This window comes from Molossus molossus, unplaced genomic scaffold (assembly GCF_014108415.1).
Source record: "Molossus molossus isolate mMolMol1 unplaced genomic scaffold, mMolMol1.p scaffold_m16_p_10, whole genome shotgun sequence".
Classification (NCBI taxonomy): Eukaryota; Metazoa; Chordata; class Mammalia; order Chiroptera; family Molossidae; genus Molossus; species Molossus molossus.
The window spans coordinates 28,163,346-28,184,890 of record NW_023425345.1 but is presented as its reverse complement, the minus strand read 5'-3'; the positions used below and the strand labels follow the sequence as shown (position 1 = coordinate 28,184,890).

At 40.9% G+C, this 21,545-nt stretch overlaps 1 protein-coding gene across 4 annotated transcripts in view; it reads right to left on the bottom strand.

The window, feature by feature from the left end:
- DERA (deoxyribose-phosphate aldolase) overlaps window positions 1-21,545 on the bottom strand; it is a 117,871-nt gene that overhangs the window by 40,743 nt on the left and 55,583 nt on the right. For all 4 annotated transcript variants that reach the window (XM_036252865.1, XM_036252866.1, XM_036252864.1 and 1 more), the window contains one exon: window positions 13,021-13,149. In XM_036252865.1, coding sequence (XP_036108758.1) covers window positions 13,021-13,149 — 129 coding nt within the window. The remainder of the gene's footprint in view (window positions 1-13,020; window positions 13,150-21,545) is intronic.

Here is a 21,545-nt window from a genome sequence, read left to right as displayed (position 1 = left end):
GCAGATCAGTAAGTACCTGGCACAGACATTAAAGAATCATAACCACAGTCAATGTGTCAAGAACTAAAGACAAATAAATAACATAATCTCAGACAAGAGCAAATGTCTATAGGTCTAAACACCTACGTCACGTACAATTCCATTGAGAAATAATTGCTTAAGGTTTTAATGGGAAAATACAGATTTACTTAAAAAGTTAAATTTTATACATGTTGTTGACACATGTTTCTACTGATGCCCCTTTAACTAATAACTGAACCCATTCGCAAGCATTTCCTAGGCACTTACCAGGGGTTGGCCTGTGTGCCATGACTTTCTCTAGGCAAGCCAGGTCTGCAGAAGGCAGTTACGTGATTTTGAAATCAGACAGATTTCAGTTTTAACAATTTTCATACAATAAAATTGTACAGGTTAGAATACACCACATTGAAAAAGAAACAAAAAACTAAGCTTATAAGCTTTTTCTTTACTTTTTTAACCCCCGAGGTCCAGCTACAAGGAGGCAAAAAAAAGGACTTAGGTTTGAATGTACAGACTTACCCTTTTCATGAACATGATGCGCATATACCATCACTCCCAGGAGTTCCTGTACTGTGGGGGCCAGGAAATACAGCCTCTTTCCCTAGGAGCTCTTGATTGTGCTCCACAAAGGACGGGGAGGGCAGGAATACATGGGGGTACACTTTCTGAAATTTTTGCTTCGGGGTCTGAATTTAAATTTACTCCCTGAATTAGATGTCAATGCAATTAATTTTCACCCTACAAGCGCTATCATTGTCAAGGCTAGTTTAAGGAACTGCAAATAAATGTACACTTTAGATCCTTTAACTCTTAACCTAACACACATAGTCTTCTGCCTTCCCCAGGGATGAACTTTCAATTGCAGCACACCTTGTCAGAAATTGAAATGCTTTTCCTATGAAAAGCAAATCTTACTTTAAAATGAAAAAAAAAAAAAAAAAAAGCCGTAATACGGAGGGGTCTGGATGTGCCATCTGGGTCAATACTCCTTGAGTATACAAAGATTTGCAGCTTAAGACGAAGGACTCAGTGTGACTTGTGACAATCTTTAGAAATATACAGCTACACTGTCATTTACTCTACTATTGATTCATATTTAAGTTTCTTTACATGCTTTTTTAAAAAATCTTAGATGTTAATTTGTTATTAATCACAGCATCTTTTTACGGTTTTGGCTTCCTTCAGTCTTAGCAAGGTTCCCACTATTTTCCCCTTTATTTTATTTCTTTAATGGCTTCCCTTATATTTTCTTTTATTTCTCTGCTTCATCTCATTGTTTTGGTATGACTTTGATCTTACTGGGTTGAATTTTGAATATTACCTCCCCTGGTTCCTAGTTTTATGTGTAGGTTTTTTTCCTCTCTCTCTCTTTTCTTTTTTCTACACAGTACAAAATCCCAGCCAAGTTCCAAACGCATTCTGCATCCCTGCAAAGCCTGCTCTTCTCAAGCCCCATGTTTTTGTTAGTACTCTTCCCACAGACCTTCATCAGCAATTCAAACCTGATGACATTATGATTGCATCTTCCGTGTTTTTCTACTCCAACCTTATTTATCAGGCCTGCATTATTTCCAAAGATAAGGTCGAGAATAACCTCGGAGCAGAGCTTGTTAACTGTTCCGAGTGTGCGAACAGTCCACCAGTACGGAAAGATAAAGCCACTTTTCTACACGCCGGCATCATCTCCACGTGTGTGCTTGCTGGGCTGAACTCCCTCGGCAGGAGACACGTGCGTTTAGACTTCGCTTTCCTGTGAGCATGTTTCCCTTTCCACCTCACTTCCTATCACCCTGTTCTTACATAGTTTGATTAAAAAATATATATATATGTAAATATATATATATATATGGCTCTTCTTTCTCCTCCCTGATTGTATTTCCTTCAAACTGTTTCCTCATGCCTCAGCTCCTCCTTTATTTGTATCTCTCTCACCACATTTCCACTAAATGTAAATGGAAGATTCATTTTCTCTGACGAAAAGTCAAAAGTTTTCTTAGTACTTTCTTGCCTCCAGGACTACTTCAAAATCCTCACAAACCTTTAATGTCATACCACTACTTGGGTAGCCTAAACAACGCCAGTGGATACATACTCTCCTGGGAGAGGTTTGCTCTCAAAATAACATGTCCAGACTCTGCAAAGTGGTGGTGCATCTGGACAGATGAATCTAGATCTTCACATTTCACTTTGCCTGTTTTCACTTTTCCTTGTATCGCCCTCTTTCCCATTCATTCATTCATTCATTCATTTGTATATTCCAAAATGCAATCTCCTAGATGCCAGGCATGTAATAATCACAGGGAATACAGATAATAATACAGGGAATACAACCTCCTTGGTCTCAGGGAGGTTCACCGTTTTGCAAAAAATCTAACAGGTAGAACAACTGATGGTAACACTATGTCACAAATGCTACTGGTAGTTACAACTGTCCTAGGAGCACAACAGTATGAACAATTAGTTAATACCACCTTTAGAGGATCATGAGAGATTTGACAGAGCTTGGAAACTTTAATAAAATCTTTAAAAACAGCTAAGGGAGAGAAGAAGGCTGTTAACAGATGGAGAAAATAATAGCTAGCAAAGACAGAAATACCTAGAACATTTCCAATGATCAATAATCAATAATGACCATATGGAATAGATGCTAAAATATCCTTTGAACTGATGTTGTTTTACCATAGGAGAGCATCTACCTCACAGAGTTATTGTGAAGAATAAATGTACATGTACATAAATCCCTTTTGTTCCTGGCATATGGTAAATGCTCAAAAAATGTTAGCTGTTATTATTTTATTATACATTACATCACATGTATTTCATTTTTCTCCTGGCTCATGGCTTGGTTTGGATCACTGTGGCTGCTGAGTCAGCGATTTCCAGTTAGATGACATTGTATTTAGATACACACCTAAAGAGCTGAGGTGGCTGCTGTAGCTTCCAGGAAAAAGAATTAGGACAGATGACAAATAAGCATAGCAGAGAAGTGTACCATAAAACAACAACAACAAAAAAGCAGCTGGACCACAACTAATTGTTATTCTCAACAAATCAGACTCTCTTTATACCTTTCTTTTTCAAGACAGAGTCAAGAGTTGACAAAACAAGTTCACATCTAAGATTCACTGAAAAATCCTACCAACATAGCAAGCTTCGGTATAAGTACAGAATGAAAGCCAGCTCAGTATCTTCTATTTCCTAAAGCTACAACAGTTTTGAAAACTGATATCCTAAATAATGCCTCATAATAGTCTAGGGGAAAAAAGGTTCAATTATTTTCCTTTCTTATTGAGGTGGGGTAGGAAGGTATACTAATATTTTTTTTAGTAACTTACAAAGTATTTAATTAATAGTTTATAATGCAGTCATACAAGTTACTTTATTTCAATTGATAATCAGATTAATGTATATGCTCAAGGTCACAAAACATGCAAGACAGAACAAGAGCGTAGGTCTTCCAACACCAATGACCATGCTTCTTCCCTTAAGACATTTTAAAGATTCCTAAACAACATTAAACCAAAAGTAAGTTACTAATCATTTAGTTAACCAAAAATGCAAACACCCTGGTTAACTAAGTTTTTATACTTACACTGACGTATATTACCAGATTAACGTAAGTATATATTTCTACCTTACTTTCTCCTCCAGATAATTATTTTTGCAATAATCTAAATGGTTATCAAAATTAAAAGATCAATTATGAATATAAATGATAACCTCTTTTCTTTTGAGATTTTTATGCTAAATTAATAGGAAAACAAAAGCAATAAAAAATTCCAGACATGATAGAATAAGTGTTACCAAGACTTGTCTTCTAGCTATAAATAACTTTACAAACGAACAAAATATATAAAGCAACTACTTTCAGGCACTGGAAAATTGGCAGCTTAAGATACATTCTATGATAATGCAGATATACATTGGCAGTTTAAGGACTTAAAAGGAAACATAATCTCAATGACTGAAAAAATAGAAAAGCTCAGCTGGGAAAAGAAAAATATAATAAATATACAAAAGAAAATTCTAAAACTAAAAAATGTGCAATAGTCCTGGCTGGTGTGGCTCTATTTGTTGAGCATCATCCTGTGTACTGAAAAGTTACCAGTTTGATTCCCGGTCATGGCACATACCCAGGCTGTGGGCCAGTCCCTAGAGGGAGCATGCAGAAGCCAGCAGATTGATGTTCTCTCTCATCAATGTTTCTCTCTCTCTCTCTCTCTTCCTCTCACTCTCTTTCTCTCTCTCTAAAGTCAATAAAGAAAAATATATTTTTTTAAAAAACAAAGAAAGATCCACGTAAATTAGGCAGTGAAAAGAACAGAGGGGCAAAAGAATCTGTGGGACAATATCTAACATTAATGTACTTGGGGGACCAGAAGGAAAAGAGAGAGAATGCGGCAAAAAGTAATTTTTAAAAAGTCCTAACTGGGTAGAAAACATTAACCTACAGATCCAAGAAGTTCAGTAAACTACAAGTAGATTAAATACAAAGAAAACCATAGTTAGATACTTCATGATCAAATTAGCGAAAAACAACAATAAAGAGAGAATACATATTGACCACACTCACAGTAAAATGAGATAGTACTTACCAAAAAATAAAAACAAAACAAAAAAAAACAAGAAGAGAAGAAATGAAAGTGCTGAAATAAAAATAAAACAGCCAACCCAGAACTCTATACACAGCAAACTATCCTTAAAATATGGTGGGGGGATAAAGACATTTTCGATGAGTGGATCCTGAGAGAATTAATCACCAGCTGACTTCAGGAAAGAATAAGGATGAAAATGACATATGTGTGGGAAAGTATAAAAGACTAGCTTTGCTTACTTTTTTCTTTTAATTTCCTTAAAACACAAATGATTGTTAAAACAAAAATCACATCATTGCACAAAGGAGTTGATAATGTAGCTGAAAGAAAAACGAAAATAATCCAAAAGACTGAGGAGGGTGTAAATGCAAGTGTGAAGTAGAACAATGTTAATTCTAGGTAGCCAGTGATAAGTTAAGAATGCATATTGCAATTGCTAGAGCAATTACTAAAAAAAATACAAAGAGGTTGTACACAAAAAAGCTATAGAAAATAAAATAAAATACTATAAATTATTTGATAAACCCAAAGGTGGCAGGAAAAATGGGACAAAAAATAGATCAGAAAAGGAAATAAAGTTCACCCTGGACAGTTTGTTTCAGCAGTTAGAGGATTGGTCCGCGGACCAGAGAGTCCAGGATTCGGTTCCTACTAAGGGAAGTTTGTCCCCAGCCCCAGTTGGGGTCGTGTGGGTGGCAGCTACTCAATGTGTCTCTCTCACATCGATGTTTCTCTCTTCCTCCCTCTCTCCTTCCGCTCTTTCTGAAGATGAATGCAAAAAAAAATGTCCTCGAAAACACATCCGGACTTCCGGTCAAGATGGCAGCGTAGGTAAATGCGGTATCGCGTCCTCCCACAACCACATCAAAATTACAACTAAACTACAGAACAACCATCACTCAAAATCGCCTGAAATTGAGCTGAACGGAAGTCCTACAACTATGGAATTAAAGAAGCAGCCACATCCAGACTGGTAGGAGGGGCAGAGGTGGACGGGCTGGTCCCACACCCACGTGTGGCGGATAAAAATCAGGGGGGACACCTCGGCTGGGAAGGTCCTCCCTGAGGAGTAAGGGGTCCCTTTCCCACACTAGGTCCCCAGCTCAGGGTTCCAGTGCCAGGAAGAAATGTCCCCATAACTTCTGGCTGGAAAAACCAACAGGAACTGAGGCTGAGGGAGGCTGAGGCTGCTGAAGCTCCAGGCAGCTCCTCTTAAAGGGCCCGTGCACGGACTTATCGGACTTGCTTCCTCTGAGCTCCTGTGTGGGGGAGGCAGCTCGAAAGGCACCAGAGACACACAGGGAAGAACTGAGCTGTTTGGCATTGGGGCGAGGGCTGGGGAGGCAGCTTTCTCCTGGACAGACTTGCTGTCACAGGCCTTTGTTCCTTTGGTGAGCCCCTCCCCCATGAGGCAGGCAGACGGCAGCCATATCTGGGACTCCAGCAACCTGGCTCACACTGTTTGCCCCGCCCTGCTGATTCTCTGAGGCCCTGCCCCACTCAACTTTCAGACCCACCCAAGCTGTTTCCAGTTGCTTTACCATAGGAATGGCCTGTCTTGGATCCTGCTTCAGAGTTTCCTAAAATCTCTCAAACAAGCAGCATCTGGTCTCAGTGAGCCCCATACCTCTCGCTAAGTCGCCCCGGGACTGGCATTAGAAGCAGCCAGCCTTGGTTCACATCTTGGCTTTGCCTGGGCACCTCCAAGCCCGGCACAAGAAGCAACCATCTGCAGACTGCTTTGTAGCTTATGCCTGGTGGCCCCAGGTAGAACACCGGCAGTGGCTGACCTGGCCCCAGAGCCAGCACATCCAGTGGACAGCTTCAGAACAATGTGAAGCACCACCTCCCAACCATCTCAAGTGACACACTCAAGGAATGGACTCAGTGGGTATCAGAGCCCTGCTGAAGTAAGTCTTGCTCTGTGTGGTGGGCCTCTGAACAGCTGATCATCCAGGGTAGTCAGAGGCCAGTGGTCAGTGGGCATAGCCAGTCTTGCAGCTGATCAGCCTGAGTAAAACCCTCTCTTTGATGTACCAACAGCAATCAAGACTCAATTACAACAGAAGGGTGTAAAGACCACATGAAGGGTGCACCTTGAGGGCCCAGTTGGGAGGCAGGCAGGCTGTGCCACTGGACCCTATAGGACACCTACAATAGGTTACCCTAGGAAGCCCAGAAGACATAGCAACTCTACCTAATATATAGAAACAAAGACAGGGAGGCAGCCAAAATGAGGAGACAAAGAAACATGTCCCAAATGAAAGAACAGAATAAAACTCCAGGAAAAGAACTAAACAAAACAAGATAAGCAATCTAACAGATGCAGAGTTCAAAACGCTGTTTATAAGGATGCTCAATGAACTTAGAACTTCAAAGAACTTAGTGAGGACCTCGAGAGCATAAAAAAGGACCAGTCAGAAATGAAGGGGGCACTAACTGAAATAAAGAATAATTTACACAAATTCAATAGTAGAGTAGGTAAAGCCAAGAAGCAAACTATTGATTTGGAACACAAGGAAGCAAAAAACAAAAACAAAAAAACACCCAATCAGAACAGCAAAAAGAAAACAGAATCCAAAAAAATGAGGATAGTGTAAGGAGCCTCTGGGACAACTTCAAGCGTGCCAACATTTGCATCTTGGGGGTGTCAGAAGGAAAAGAGAGAAAACAAGAAGTTGAAAACCTATTTGAAACAATAATGGCAGAAAACCTCCCTAACTTGGTGAAGGAAACAGACACACAAATCCAGGAAGCACAGAGAGTCCCAAACAAGATGAACCCCAAGAAGCCCACACCAAGACACATCATCATCAAAATGCAAAAGGTTCAAGACAAAGAGAGAATCTTAAAAGTAGCAAGAGAAAAGCAGTTAGTTACGTACAAGAGAGTTCCCATAAGACTGTCAGCTGATTTCTCAAAAGAACCTTTGCAGGCCAGAAGGGAGTGGCAAGAGATATTCAGAGTGATGAAAAGCAATGACCTACAACCAAGTTTACTCTATCCTGAAAAGCTATCATTTAGAATTGATGGACATATAAAGAGTTTCCCAGACAAGAAAAAGCTAAAGGAGTTCATCACCACCAAACCATTATTATATGAAATGTTGAAGGGTCTTCTTGAAGAAGAAGAACAACAACAAAACATGAATAATAAAATGGCAATAAATACATATCTATCGACAATGGAATCTACAAACAAAATGAACAAGCAGAACAGAAACATTCTCATAGATATAGAGAACATTTTGTTGGTTACCAGATGGGAGGGGTGTAGGGGGAATAGATGAAAAAGGTGAAGGGATTAAGAAGTACAAATTGGTTGTTAGACTGACAAACCTCAAAGGAAAGGGGGGGTAGGGGTGGGAAGAAAGAAACCAAAGAACTTATATGCATATATGCATCACCAGTGGACACAGACAACAGTGTGGGAAAAGCCATGAGAGGGGTGGGAGCAGGGAGGAGGGGGCAATAGGGGAAAAAGAAGGAACATCTGTAATACATTCAACAATAAAGATAAGTTTTTTTAAAAAAATGTCCTCAGGTGAGGATTAAAAAAAAAAAGGAGCCCTGGCCAGTTTGGCTCAGCGGTTAGAGCGTCCGCCTGCGGTCTGGAGAGACCCGGGTTCGGTTCCCGCTAAGGGCACGTACCTCGGTTGCAGTTTGTCCCCGGCCCTGGTTGGTCGTGCGGGTGGCAGCCACTCGATGTGTCCCTTTCACGTCGATGTTTCCCTCTCTCTCTCTTCCTCTCTCTCCCTCCCACTCTGTCTGTACAAAAAATGGAAAAAATGTCCTCGGGTGAGGATTAAAAAAAAAAAAAAAAAAAAGGAAATAAAGTTCAAGATGACAGAATTTAATCCTAGCATATCAATAATATGTGAAAGGTAAATGGACAAAGTATTCCAATTAAAAAGCATAGATGATCACAATAGATTTACAAAAACGACTGCCTATAAGAGATAATCAACTTCAAATACATAACCACAAATGGGCTAAAAACAGATGGATAGAAAAAAGATGTACCATTCAAACAGATGGATTGAAAAAAGATGTACCATTCAAACAGTAAGTACAAGAAAGCTGGTGTGGCTAAGTTGACAGCAAACAAAGAGGGACATGTTATGATGGTGAATGTGCTGGTTAACATTCCTAAAAATATATAACATAATAGAGCTCCAAAATACATTTAGAAAAATGCATTTATATACTCCCAACTGACATAACTAAAGGAAAAGTAAACAAATCCACATTCATTTTTGGAGATGTTAACACCCTTCACAGTAATGCATAGAACAAGTAGACCAAAACAAAATAAAACCAGATCTGAAAAATGCTACCAACCAACTTGACCTAATTGGCATTTGACCTAATTGACAGACCACTACCACTAATATCTGTAAATACACAAAATTCTTTTCAAGTGTACTTGAAGCACATACCTAATATCCTAAAATGAGTTATAAAATAAGTCTGATTTTTTACAAGAGAAAAGATTCTTAAATAGATATCTCTGAGTATAACGGAATTTAAAATTATAAGTCAAACCCTGGCAGGTTTGGCTCAGCAGTTGGAGTGTTGCCCTGTGGACCAGAGAGTCCTGGGTTTGGTTCCCACTAAGGGCACGTTCCTCGGTCGCAGTTTGTCCCCGGCCCCGGTTGGGGTTGTGTTGATGGCAACCAGTTGATGTGTCTCTCTCACATCAATATTTCTCTCTCTCCCCACCCCCTCTTGCTCCATCTGAAGATAAATGCAAAAATGTCCTCAGGTGAGGGTAAAAAAAAAATTATAAGTCAACAACAAGATATCCAGAAAAGCATAAAACAGTTGATAATTAAACATTTCATTCTTAATAACATGCAAATATTCTACATAATGAGAGAAGCCCAAGGTAAATTAGAAAATGTTTTTAACTAAATACTAAAAAAAACAATGAAGCAAAAAACTGGCTCTTTGAAAAAAATAAAACTGGCGGACTCCTAGCAAGATTCTTTTTCTATAAATAAATAATAACAAGAATAATGACCAATTTAAGGAATAAAGAAGGAGATATAACTACAGACCCTGTAGACATAAAAAACAACTTTATGCCAATAAATTTATCAACTCAGTATATTTGTACAATGGAATACTTCTAAGCAAACTCATGCACAGAATAACAGGGATAGATCTCACAGCTATGTCTCTTTGAGACAAGCAGAGATCTCCTAGGGTGTTCTGAAACTTGCAAAGCTAATTTATGGCGGGTGATGCAATCAGATCAGTGGTTGCATGTGGGGTAGAAGGTGAGACAAGCGGAATTCACTGGAAAGGGGCACATGATATTTCTGGGATGATGAAATATACACATTGTCAAAACTCATCATATTGTACACCTGAACTTTATTGAATATAAATTTATTTCAATAAAATTGATTTTTAAGAAAAAATTTTAAAATACCACAAAAATAGAAAGCAATGTGAATTTAGTTCAAAATATTTTAAAATTTTAAAATTTCTTCAGTACCTGTTGGTGTGGCTCAGTGGATTGAGCATTGTCCCATGGACTGAGAGGTCCTGGTTTGATTCCCGGACAGGGCACATGCCTGGGTTGTGGGCTTGATCCCCAGTAGGGGGCGTGCAGGAAGCAGCCGATGAATGTTTCTATCTCTCTCTCCCTTCCCCTCTCTCTCTCGAAAAAAATCAATAAAAACATATTTAAAAATATAAAAATTCTTCAAAATTTTTAAAATGCTTCATTTCTACTATATACCTTCTTCCGAGATCAGACGAGATCGGGCGCGTTCAGGTGGTATGGCTATAGACACTATATACCTTCTTAACAGAATAGGAAGCATAACTGTGGGTCAGGAAGTATGCTAGACGCTTTCACAGATGACACTTCACAAAGATATGCTCTAGCACGGTGCCTTGGGAGACAGAATGAGCAAAAAAGCTGGAGCCAGAAGACCTGGATTTAAATAATGACTGTATATGATCTGTTTTTCTTTTTTCTTTTTGTTAATCCTCACCAGAGGATATTTTTCCATTGATTTTTAGAGAGAGTGTAAGGGAGGAAGGAAGGGAGGGGGAGAGAGAGAGAGAAACATTGATGTGAGAGAGACACATCCATTTGTTGCCTGCTGCACAACCCCGGCCAGGGCTGGGAATCGAACCTCCAACCCAGGTACATGCGCCTGACTGAAATAGATCTCACGACCCTTTAGTCTGCGGACCAATGCTCTAACCACTGAGCAAAACGAGCTAGGGCTCTCTTAGTGATCTCTTAGTTTTGTGACCGCAGGCAATTCACTTAATTTTAAATTTCATCAACTAAAAGACTGATGTGAAGATTTGAAATATTATTTTAAAATAGACTCTGATTAAGTGAAGGACAAAACCCACACCATGGACAGGGAAACCACAGACAGGAAGATACAGGGAGAGCCTGTTCTGAGTCATGTTCGTGTGTGAACGGGCAGAGGAGAGGGTGGAAAGAGGCTTCCAAGCGTGAGGACTTAAATGCTATGTTCCTATCATGAGAAGTAGGTGCAGTGTTCGGACAGGGTTGGCCGATGTCCCAAAATGAATATACTTTCATTGTGACCTGAACGACAGCATCCCGGGCAAACAATTCCTCGTCCTGACGAGGACCATGAAAGGGAGGCTCCTTGTTCACTGATGCCTCCAAGGGGCTCTACCCAGGTTCCTGAGAGCTGCAAAGAGTCTTCTACTACTATAGATCTTTGAAGTGCCAACATGACTGATGAACACGTTTTCCTTCTTATCCTTAGCTTTTCAAGATTTTGCTCTAAATGAGACAACCGGAAGAGATCTGGATATAGCGGCAGTAACCACAATACTGTCATTAATGCCTCGTAGGCTCATCTTCAATAGAGTTCTAGGGAATAGGTCTGACAGAGTATTCTAAAAGTACATGAGTATAGCCCGGCTGGTGTGGCTCAGTGGACTGAACGTTGTCCACGGACTGAGAGGTCCCAGTTTGATTCCCTGTGAGGAAACATGCCCGGGTTGCAGGCTCCATCTCCAGTAGGGGGCATGCAGGAGGCAGCCGATCCATGTTCCTCTCTCACATCGATGTCTCTATCTCTCTCTCTCTCCCTTCTTCTCTCTCTAAAAAAATCAACAAAAACATATTTAAAAATAATAATAATAAAAGTACATGAGTATGAAAATCAACAGAGGCTCCATTTAAGACCTAAAAAGTGTCGTACCTTCCCTGAAATGTGGAGCCACTAGTAGAACACCTAGAAATTCAACAGGCGATCACAGTCACAGAACAGTGTGATAAGTTGTCTGATGGAGGGTTAAACAGAGCGCTATGGGGCACACAGAGAGGATAAGGAATCACGTGGTGGAGGAGGAAGCGGTCCTGGCACATTCTCGAGGAGAGTGAACCTGTGCTGAGTCCAAAGACGTTAAGGAGTTATTTGGGCAGAAAGTATTTTAAGGCAGAGGGCACAGCACACACCAAGACTCAAAAGGGATGGACGGTGCCATCCGCAGAAAACTGCAAGTAATTTCACAGAGCTAGAGCGTATGGTTTGAAGGGAGCATGGGGAGGTGGCAGAGGCACAGGCAGGGTCTCCGGAAGGACCACTTTCAAAATCAGGCTGAAGGAAGTTAGTTTGCCTTGAAGACGAAGGAGAGCCACTGAAGGACTTAAGCAAGGAGCACCACGATCCAATTAGCATGTGTGAAAGATCACTCTGGCCACACCGTGGAGAACAGATTAGAAGGGAACAGAGGCAGAGACAGGAACACCCGTGAGGAGACTGTTGAGGAGACCCCGAGGGAATGACGGTGCCTCCCACAGAGGAGCTGCCATGCAGACAGTAAAGAGGTCCAGCTCCCAAGACTTGTTCACTGATTCAAGGGAAAAGGAAGGAATCAAGCACGACTCCCAGGCCTCGAGCTCGGATGTATAATGGACAGGCCTCCTGTCCACGGAGATAAAGAATAAGTCAACCTGCATTTGAAAGCATCACAAACAATGATAGTCCACTACATTTAAGAAGAATGAACACAAAGACACAGGTTGCCTTCGACAGTATGGATACATCATCACCAAGAAACATCAAACACTTAAATTTACAGAGAAGGATAAGTCAGAGTTAGAGAAATGTCCTGTCTAACGTGTTGATGAATGAATAATCAAACAATAACGCAGTAGGCAATTCACTAACAAGAGAGCCACCTGCTGCCTGACTAGGATAGTGCAGCAATGAAATGCCACCACCGCATGTGGAGGGAAGCCAATCATCTGAACACTTCACACTGTACAAAGTATCTGCGCCCCCCCCCAATTCAGGTGGTTAGCACTGGAAGCTAATAGCCAAATATTTTCACTTGTTTCACCTAAAAACATCCATTCAGTCTATACCATCATGTGACAATAATATGCTTACCTGCCATCATTGCTATCATACTGGCTTTATAGACATTCGTAAGAGATCCAAGTTCTCCCGTTGCTAAGATGGTTTTGAGATGAGCCTTCCCACAGGCCTTGCGGAACTGTCGAACCTCATCATACAGGGCTGGGGGAGGAAATAATTGAGGCGGTTACAAAGCAGGCAAGTGATAACAAGACTTGGCAGCCGTTTAGAGCTGGTAGAACCCATCTCAGATTTAGGAAATATAAAACATTTGTCACTTTCTAAAAATCACCCCAATTTAATATCGCCTAGAGCATGCTGTTGCAGTTCACATTCTGTTACAAGCAATGCTTAGTTTGCTACCGTGAAACAGTTTCCAAGTCCTGGCCCAAAGTCCAGAGCTGTGAAGCTTTTAAAATATCATTATAAGGACAGGCAAATTACAAATAATTTCTACCTCTTCCAGATGACGGTTAGTTACAAGAAAAAAGAAATTTACCAACCACTTATACAAGCGTGTACCACTTTGCAAACTAAAGAAAAAAATTCCTCAGGTCCTTATTAATTCTTCCATTCACACGTAAGTTCTCCTGTTGGACTATAAAGCAGGACTTTCCTGAGAGCTCTGCTAATGACAATAAGTCATGACAGCTAGTCACACTGTCGGCCAGGGTGCGTGTCTATGTCTCTGACTAAAAGGTGTTGAGGTGGTACTGGATGTATGTGTGCAGAATGAGCCGTAGACGAACTGACAGGTGCAGCCTCTTGAATCCGTTGACCTTCAAACCACATCTGGCTTTCTAGGACTCTATATAGCACCCTGCAGCTTGATTATATACATATAAAACTATTCACAATGCCTGGCTGCTGTGGCTCAGTGGCTGAGCATCGACCCATGCACCAAGAGGTCACCGGTTCGATTTCCAGTCAGGGCACATGCCCAGGTTTGGGCCTGATTCCCAGTAGGAGGCATGCAGGAGGCGGCCAGTCAGTGTTCTCTCTCATCAATGTTTCTCTCTCTCTATCCCTCTCCCTTCCTCTCTCTCTAAAAATCAATAAAGAAAAAGGAAAAAAAAACAAAAAACTATTCACAACAAAATAAAGTCAAGGGGAAGAACATTTCATATTCAAAGTAACCGAATTTGAGTAAACAATACCAGTATAATAAGTATAAACTTTCTGGAAAAATATTTGACAGTCTCCTGTCCTGACACCAGTGGATTTGGGCTCTCACCCTGCATCAGGTTGGCCATATTCATTTCTCGAACTTGAACTATTGCAAATTATCAGGGCTAAGGGCAGGGCTTTTTCTTTCCTCTGTGTGTTTTATAAGCACACAGACTAAACTGAACAGGGAAGAAACATTCATAGCAAGGGTTAGGGTTAGGGTAAGTGTTTTTTAATACAAAAATGAGAGTTCTGTAATTCATAAATTTCCTACAGCATGTATAAAGTACTTAAAGGTCAAGAAGCTCAGTTAAATCCATGAAAGTTATAACAAGAGGAACAAAACTTGTCTTCCCAATCCTAGAAAAGCTGAACTTCACTTGAAGCTAAAAGTGAAAACAACTTGAATCAAGTCAAATGTTCTATTATGAGATGCTTGGTCAAGTTCAGTGTTTGCAGCCACCAGAGACGGTCTCTCAGATTTTTCAAGAAAAGATAGAATGTTTCCACAAATCTCTAATACTCCATAGTTCTGAGTACTAGAAATGATCCGAGATGCCACACCCCTAACTTCCTTACCCTGCCCATCCATCCTAGACGGAGAAAATCATGACCCTCACATCCAATACGACATGTGTGAGAATGACACAAGCAGTGAAAGATTGTGACGAGAACAATTTATATTCTTTTAACTCAGAGAATGAGTTACTGAATCTAAAAAGAGAAAGCTGTTCTCTAAGAAATAGTGACAAGGAAATCTCTTGATCTAAAAATTCAAGAATTCTAATCCAGAGTTAATTTGTGGTTTAATTTAGGACTTTTCTTCCACAGTAGTGTGGTACAAAAAGCAGGCTGGAGAGTCAGACAAACATGGATTTTTTTTTTTTTTTCATTTCAGTATTTATTTTTTAATATTTTTATTGATTTTAAAAAAATTTAATTATACACACACACACACACACACACACACACATATTAGAGAGAAATATTGATGAGTGAGAAACATCGATTGGCTGCCTCCTGCATGCCCCCTCCTAGGGATCAAGCTCACAACCTGGGCATGTGCCCTGACTGGAAATTGAACTGGTGACCTATTGGTCCATGGATCAATACCCAACCACTGAGCCACACTGGCTGGACTTATTGATTTTTAGAGAGAGAGGAAGGGAGAGGGAGAAAGAGAGAAAAACATTGATGAAAGAGCAAAACACCGATCAGCTGCCTCCTGCATGCTCCCCACAGGGTATCAAGACCACAACCCAGGCATGTGCCCTGACCAGGAATCAAACCGGCAACCTTTTGTCCAACCAACTGAGCCACACTAGCTAGGGATAGACAAATATGGATTCCACCACTTACTGTGTGACCTTGGGCAAGTTATTTCTCTTAGCCTCAGTACCATCCTAAAAGTGTCAATAATAACATTCATTTTATAGGGTTATTATGAGGATTAAAAGGGAAGATATATATATATATATATATATTACTCTTCACATTGCCTGGCTTATAAGCACTCAAATCATGTAATCGTTCATAAGCTCAGAATACTAGTAAAATGAGTTTCCATTAAGTGTTGTGTGATGAAAGTCAAATTTTGTTTCATGGCTTGATCCAACTCCTTGTACTACATGAAATTTTTTATATGGATTAGTGCTTACAGTCAGTGAGCCATCAGATAGGGCTTGAAAATATTTTAGTACAGCATTTATTAAAGTGAACGTTGGCCTCCATAACAAAACTCTTAAAACACTGATCCTGATTATATTTATGGACAAAACTACCACCCTTTTTCTAAAGAGTATTACCTTTTGCTATCCAGTGGATTTCTTCACCTACAGTTAAAATCAACCAGAAAACCCAGATGTATTTTATGCTTCAACAGAACGAACCACAAATGATCACTTAGAGCTTAACTGGATTTAGCAAATACACAAGCAGTGCCTTCGTAGTCTCTAACTGTCAACTCCTCAAATCATTTTACTGACCTATTTCAACACATTAAGAGGGTCAAGTTTTTCTGAGTAAATATTATAATCTTTAAAGTTCAACCTTGGGAAAGTTGTCTTTTCTTTCTGTTACTATTCTGCCTAGGGTATACCAAAACAGTTAAATAAAACCAGCATATCAAATCTGGCTTTTTAAAAACATGGCCCAGGCCCTGGCCAGTTTGGCTCAGCAGTTAAGAGTGTCGGCCTGTGGACCAAAGGGTCATGGGTTTGATTCCCAGTTAAGGGAGCGTATTTGGGTTGCGAGTTCAATCCCTGGCCCCAGTCGGGGTTGTGTGGGAGGCAATGATATGTCTCTCTCATGGCAATGTCTCTCTCTCTCTCTCCCTCCCTCCCTTCCACTCTATCTAAATATCAGTAGAAAAATATCCTCAGGTGAGGATCAAAAAAAAAAAAAAAATGTGGCCTGGGCTCCATCAAGTGAATGCTTCAACCTGGGCCTTTGAATCTTAATGAGTGATACAAAGTGAAAGAACAGTCAGAGATTTTTATTAGTCTTGCAGCATCAGCGATGGCAGCAGATGTGTGTCCAGCAGCCACCAGCCAGCAGCATGATGCCGTACTGGCCAGTGGTGGTAGCAGCAGTGGCCCTGTGGCTGAGCTCCTCCTGTGGTGGTGGCAGCAGTGGCCCTGTGACTGAGCTCCTCCTGTGGTGGTGGCAGCAGTGGCCCTGTGGCTGAGCTCCTCCTGTGGTGGTGGCAGCAGTGGCCCTGTGACTGAGCTCCTCCTGTGGTGGTGGCAGCAGTGGCCCTGTGACTGAGTTCCTCCTGTGGTGGTGGCAGAAGTGGCCCTGTGGCTGAGCTCCTCCAGTGGCAGCAGCAGCAGTGGCCCTGTGGCTGAGCTCCTCCTGTGGCAGCAGCAGCAGTGGCCCTGTGACTGAGCTCCTCCTGTGGTGGTGGCAGCAGTGGCCCTGTGGCTGAGTTCCTCCTGTGGTGGTGGCAGCAGTGGCCCTGTGGCTGAGCTCCTCCAGTGGCAACAGCAGCAGTGTCCCTGTGACTGAGCTCCTCCTGTGGTGGTGGCAGCAGTGGCCCTGTGGCTGAGCTCCTCCTGTGGTGGTGGCAGCAGTGGCCCTGTGGCTGAGCTCCTCCTATAGTGGTGGCAGCAGTGGCCCTGTGACTGAGCTCCTCCAGTGGCGGCAGCAGCAGTAGCCCTGTGGCTGAGTTCTTCCCAGGGCTCAGTCTGGCTATATCCTCTGCTTCCCAGTCTTTCACGATCCTACTTGTTTTCCAAGCCTGGTTGTCCAGGCTTCCTACTGACGCAGTGAGTTACTGTATATCCTCCTAATAAATCCCCTTAGCTTAACTTAATCAGAACCGGTTTTATTTGTTTCCAACTGACAAGTCTAGTGTACCAAATATTTACTGAGGAAGGATGGTCTAGCAGACAACAGCGGGTGCCCGACTGCCTGCGTCTACATGCTAGCTGTAAAAGCATCTGTTGTTTGATTTGGGTAAGTTACTCAAACTTTGTCTCAGTTTCCTCATCTGTAAAATGGGGATAATAGAGGTATGAACAGCTCATGGAGTTATTTCAAGCATCAAATAGGTTAATACATATAAAGTGCCAAGGACAGTATTTGTCACACAGCTGACACTCGGGGAACGGCAGCCACTTCTTTCCCTGTTGCCAGCAGCGGCGGTGGCGCTGCTATTGTATTGCTGAGAGCGCATCGGGCAGAGCACAGAGCGGCTGGCACAGGCCGAGGGCACCTGCTCCGTGCACACAGCTCGCCCAGGCACCGAAAGAGCAGTTTGGGGGAAAATGTTTACTCTGTCACAAACAATTTGTTTAAAACTCAGAGCCCATGCTCCTTTGGATAGCATAGACTTCTGAGATAATAAGAAAGTTTGGGCTACTTACTAGATCTGTAAACTTGTAGGAATTACTCAATTTTTCTAGCCTAGTTACTTAGGGAGCTACAGTTTGCTCACATTTTTGTGAAGGTTAAATAAAAGAAGACGTGGGACTAGAACAGCACCTGGCATAAAGCATTTAGCCATTCGATACTAATTTTCCATTATTTTTCCTCACATACTTCCAGAAATGCAAAAATAACTTTAAAAAACAAAACAAAGCATGCACTGCCCTAATATTTAGGAGAGTATAATTTGAATTTATAGATCTTACATATGAGAGAAATGGACCACCTCACTCCAACACAAGCCACAGAATCCACGAGAAGCAATATTAGAAGTGTCTAGATGGTTCTGAGCATCCTAGCGTCACGGTGATAGACACCTTGGAACTAGATAGATGATCAATGCAAATCAAATGACTTGATGGCTGAAATGTAACCCAGTCAATCTCAAATCATAATGCCTTTTAACACACTCAACTGTCACTTTCCCCTCAAGATAAACAAGCAAAACAACAGGGAAGTTAATGGGTGGCTTTTCTCTGCATCATCAGGAAGGACAGCAGGATGTGGATTTATGTAACTGCGACTGAACTCTACGTGTGGGGTGACGTACCAGCGAAGTAACAAGTATGAGAGATCCTCTTTCAAAAAAATTCTTCATGCAGAATAATCACTCAAAAGAATGAAAAAAAAAACCCTAACTTTTCAAAGCATCTTCCTTTAAAACTTCTCAAACTTTTCTATGCATCGAGGGACACTCTTGCCAGTGAGGGTTGGGAATTCTGGGGGACTTGGTAAGCATAACCAGCCTGAGCACGTGGTCTGGGCCAGAAGACAGCTCCCAGGAAAAAGAGCTTGTTATATACAAGGAAATTGATCAAATAAGTAAATACACTGAGAATAATGGGAGCAAGATTTCTCACTGATAAGAGAGATGTAAATATAGAAGGGAGAGGCAAAAAAAAACCATGTGATGTTGGCTTATAATAAAAGTTGTCAGTGTGAACTCATGGGTTCTGGCAAGATAGATAGATAGATAGATAGATAGATAGATAGACAGACAGACGAATATATGTACGGGTGTGTGTGTGTTTGCATGGGCATATTGTGTACATGTGAATATTCATGTATTTCTTAGATCTGTCCACTGAAAAGACTTAGAAACAATAACATCCCTATATAATCTTCCATCACATGGTCATAAATAATTTATTCAATCATTTTTCTACGACTGAATATTTAAGGTTTCAAATTTTTTGCTCTTATAAATAATACTTTAGTAAACATCCTTACTGTTAAGTCTGTGCATACATCATGACCTTATTCCCGGGAGTACTTATTAACTTTTCTGCTCACAGACTCACATATAATACATATTCATTGTTAAAATTTCAAACATTACAGAAACTGAAAATTCCCCATTAAAAACAAAGAAAGAAAAAACAATTCTTGCATGTACCAGAAAAATAATAATTTGGAAGGCTATTATAAAAGATGACTGACAAATGAAAATGGAATTCAAACACCACGTCTGCAAATTAGTTAGAATAATGCAAAATTTAACAAAACACATACACCAGAGAAGTGGCACAGTGATGTCACATTAAAAACCTGATAATAAATGTTTTGACTTATAATGAGGTTTTCAGGAGTAGCGAAAGTGGGTGTACTAGAAACCCAGGATATATTACATTGTAGATGCTTAATCAATATAGTGTCTCAACCAGTTGCAGGCATTGTCTCCTTTCTGTCCCTCTTCAGCACTCCTACTACTGCCCCATGGATGAGGAGAAATGGAGGTCACAACCTGGCCTTCTGCTCCTCATTCCCAGCTGAAAAACGAGTGAGGGTGGAGTACTCACGGACGGGGATCGGAGAACTTAGCTGCACTGAGAAAGGTCTACGTGCATGACGATGTGGATCCAAGCTGTGGAGTGAGTCCTCCTGCACCTGTCTTAATTTTTTTAAAATTTATTTTAGAGAGAGAGGGAAAGAAAGAGAGAGAGAGAGAGAGAGAGAGAGAGAGAGAGAGAGAGGACACACACACAGAGAAAGATTGATTTGTTGTTCCTTATCTATGCATTCACTGGTTGCTTCTTGTATGTGCCCTGACTGGGGACCGAACCTGAAACCCTGTCATACTGGGACAACACTAAGCAACTGAGATACCCAGTGAGGGCCACCCTTGCACCTGTTTTAAACAGCATCCAAAACAGGTGGGAACTGGCTCTACCTTCTGCCTCCCTGTATCAGCAGGAACTTGCATCTATAGCATTTTAACTTTATTTAAAATTATCTTGTTTCTCTCCAGCTTCCACCTTAAAGGAGAATATATTCTTAACCTTCAGGCTGCTGCCAGTCTGTTAAGTTTTCTGGAAAAGCACTGCTACAGACAGAAAACTATGTCAGTAAAGCTTTCATATATAGAAATTATGATTTAAGTAAGAATCCAAGTGTTTAAAGACTGTATTTCCTATCTAAAAGTCATAAAGTAGATTTCCTTTTATAGTTCATGCTATTCAAAGGCACTTAAAAAATAATTGTTAACGAACATATCTAAGCAATTATTTTTTGAGTACCGGGAAGATGTTCAACACTGCACAAGAATGGCCTGAAAATAACTCTTAAGATAATTATATGTACAGTAAAACACTTAATATAAAATTGTACAGAAACCTTTTAAACTAAAAAAGTCACAAAATGTTCAAGCACAGTTTTCCTCCATCAAGACATCTAATTAATCTTGTATGAGTAAAACAGAGATGAGTTAAAACACCAGCCAGTAAAATAACCTACAGGAAATAACACATACATTTTGGTCAATAGTATTTGAAGTTTTGAAGAATCAGAGCATAAAAACAAAAACCGTAAGAGCATACAGCTGCCAGAAGTACCTCCAGAAGTTGTCCGGTATAAACAACCCCCAAAACAGAGAAAGCACAGATCATGGCTGATGTGATTCTTCCCCAAAAAGGATCCGCAGACGCAGAGATTGCTTTTCCCATGTGGTATGATTAACAGTTCTATGTAACGAAGAAAAACACCCATTCCTTTTAAGGGATGTTCTTCCTACCATCCCTGTTATGTGACAATAAGCAAGTAAATTAGTGCCCAGATTCAAGATTTTCAGGATCCCCCAGCGTAGGACACACTGATAGACATTGTAGCTTTGCCCCGAATATTTCATTCTCTCACCCTAAAACGCCTGACAGCGGGAGGCATGTACTTCACAAACCAAGTTTAGACGAACAACTCAGGGCTGCGGAACTGGAGAGGGTGAGAGGCACGTGAGGCTCCGGATACAGGAGACAAACAATCTTTCCAATTGCTACACTAAACACACTGTTCTGGGAAAATGTCTCAGCCGAAGCAGCCTTTGGAGTCATTTCTGCTGGTGCTCCAGGGTGAAATTGGTTTCTAAACACTAGTAAAGCCAGCTCTAGGTCCTGAGCTCAAGGAACTAGAAGACTGTTGAATGAGGCAGAATCTGATAGCATTTCTACGTCACTGGTAATATATTAGGTAAA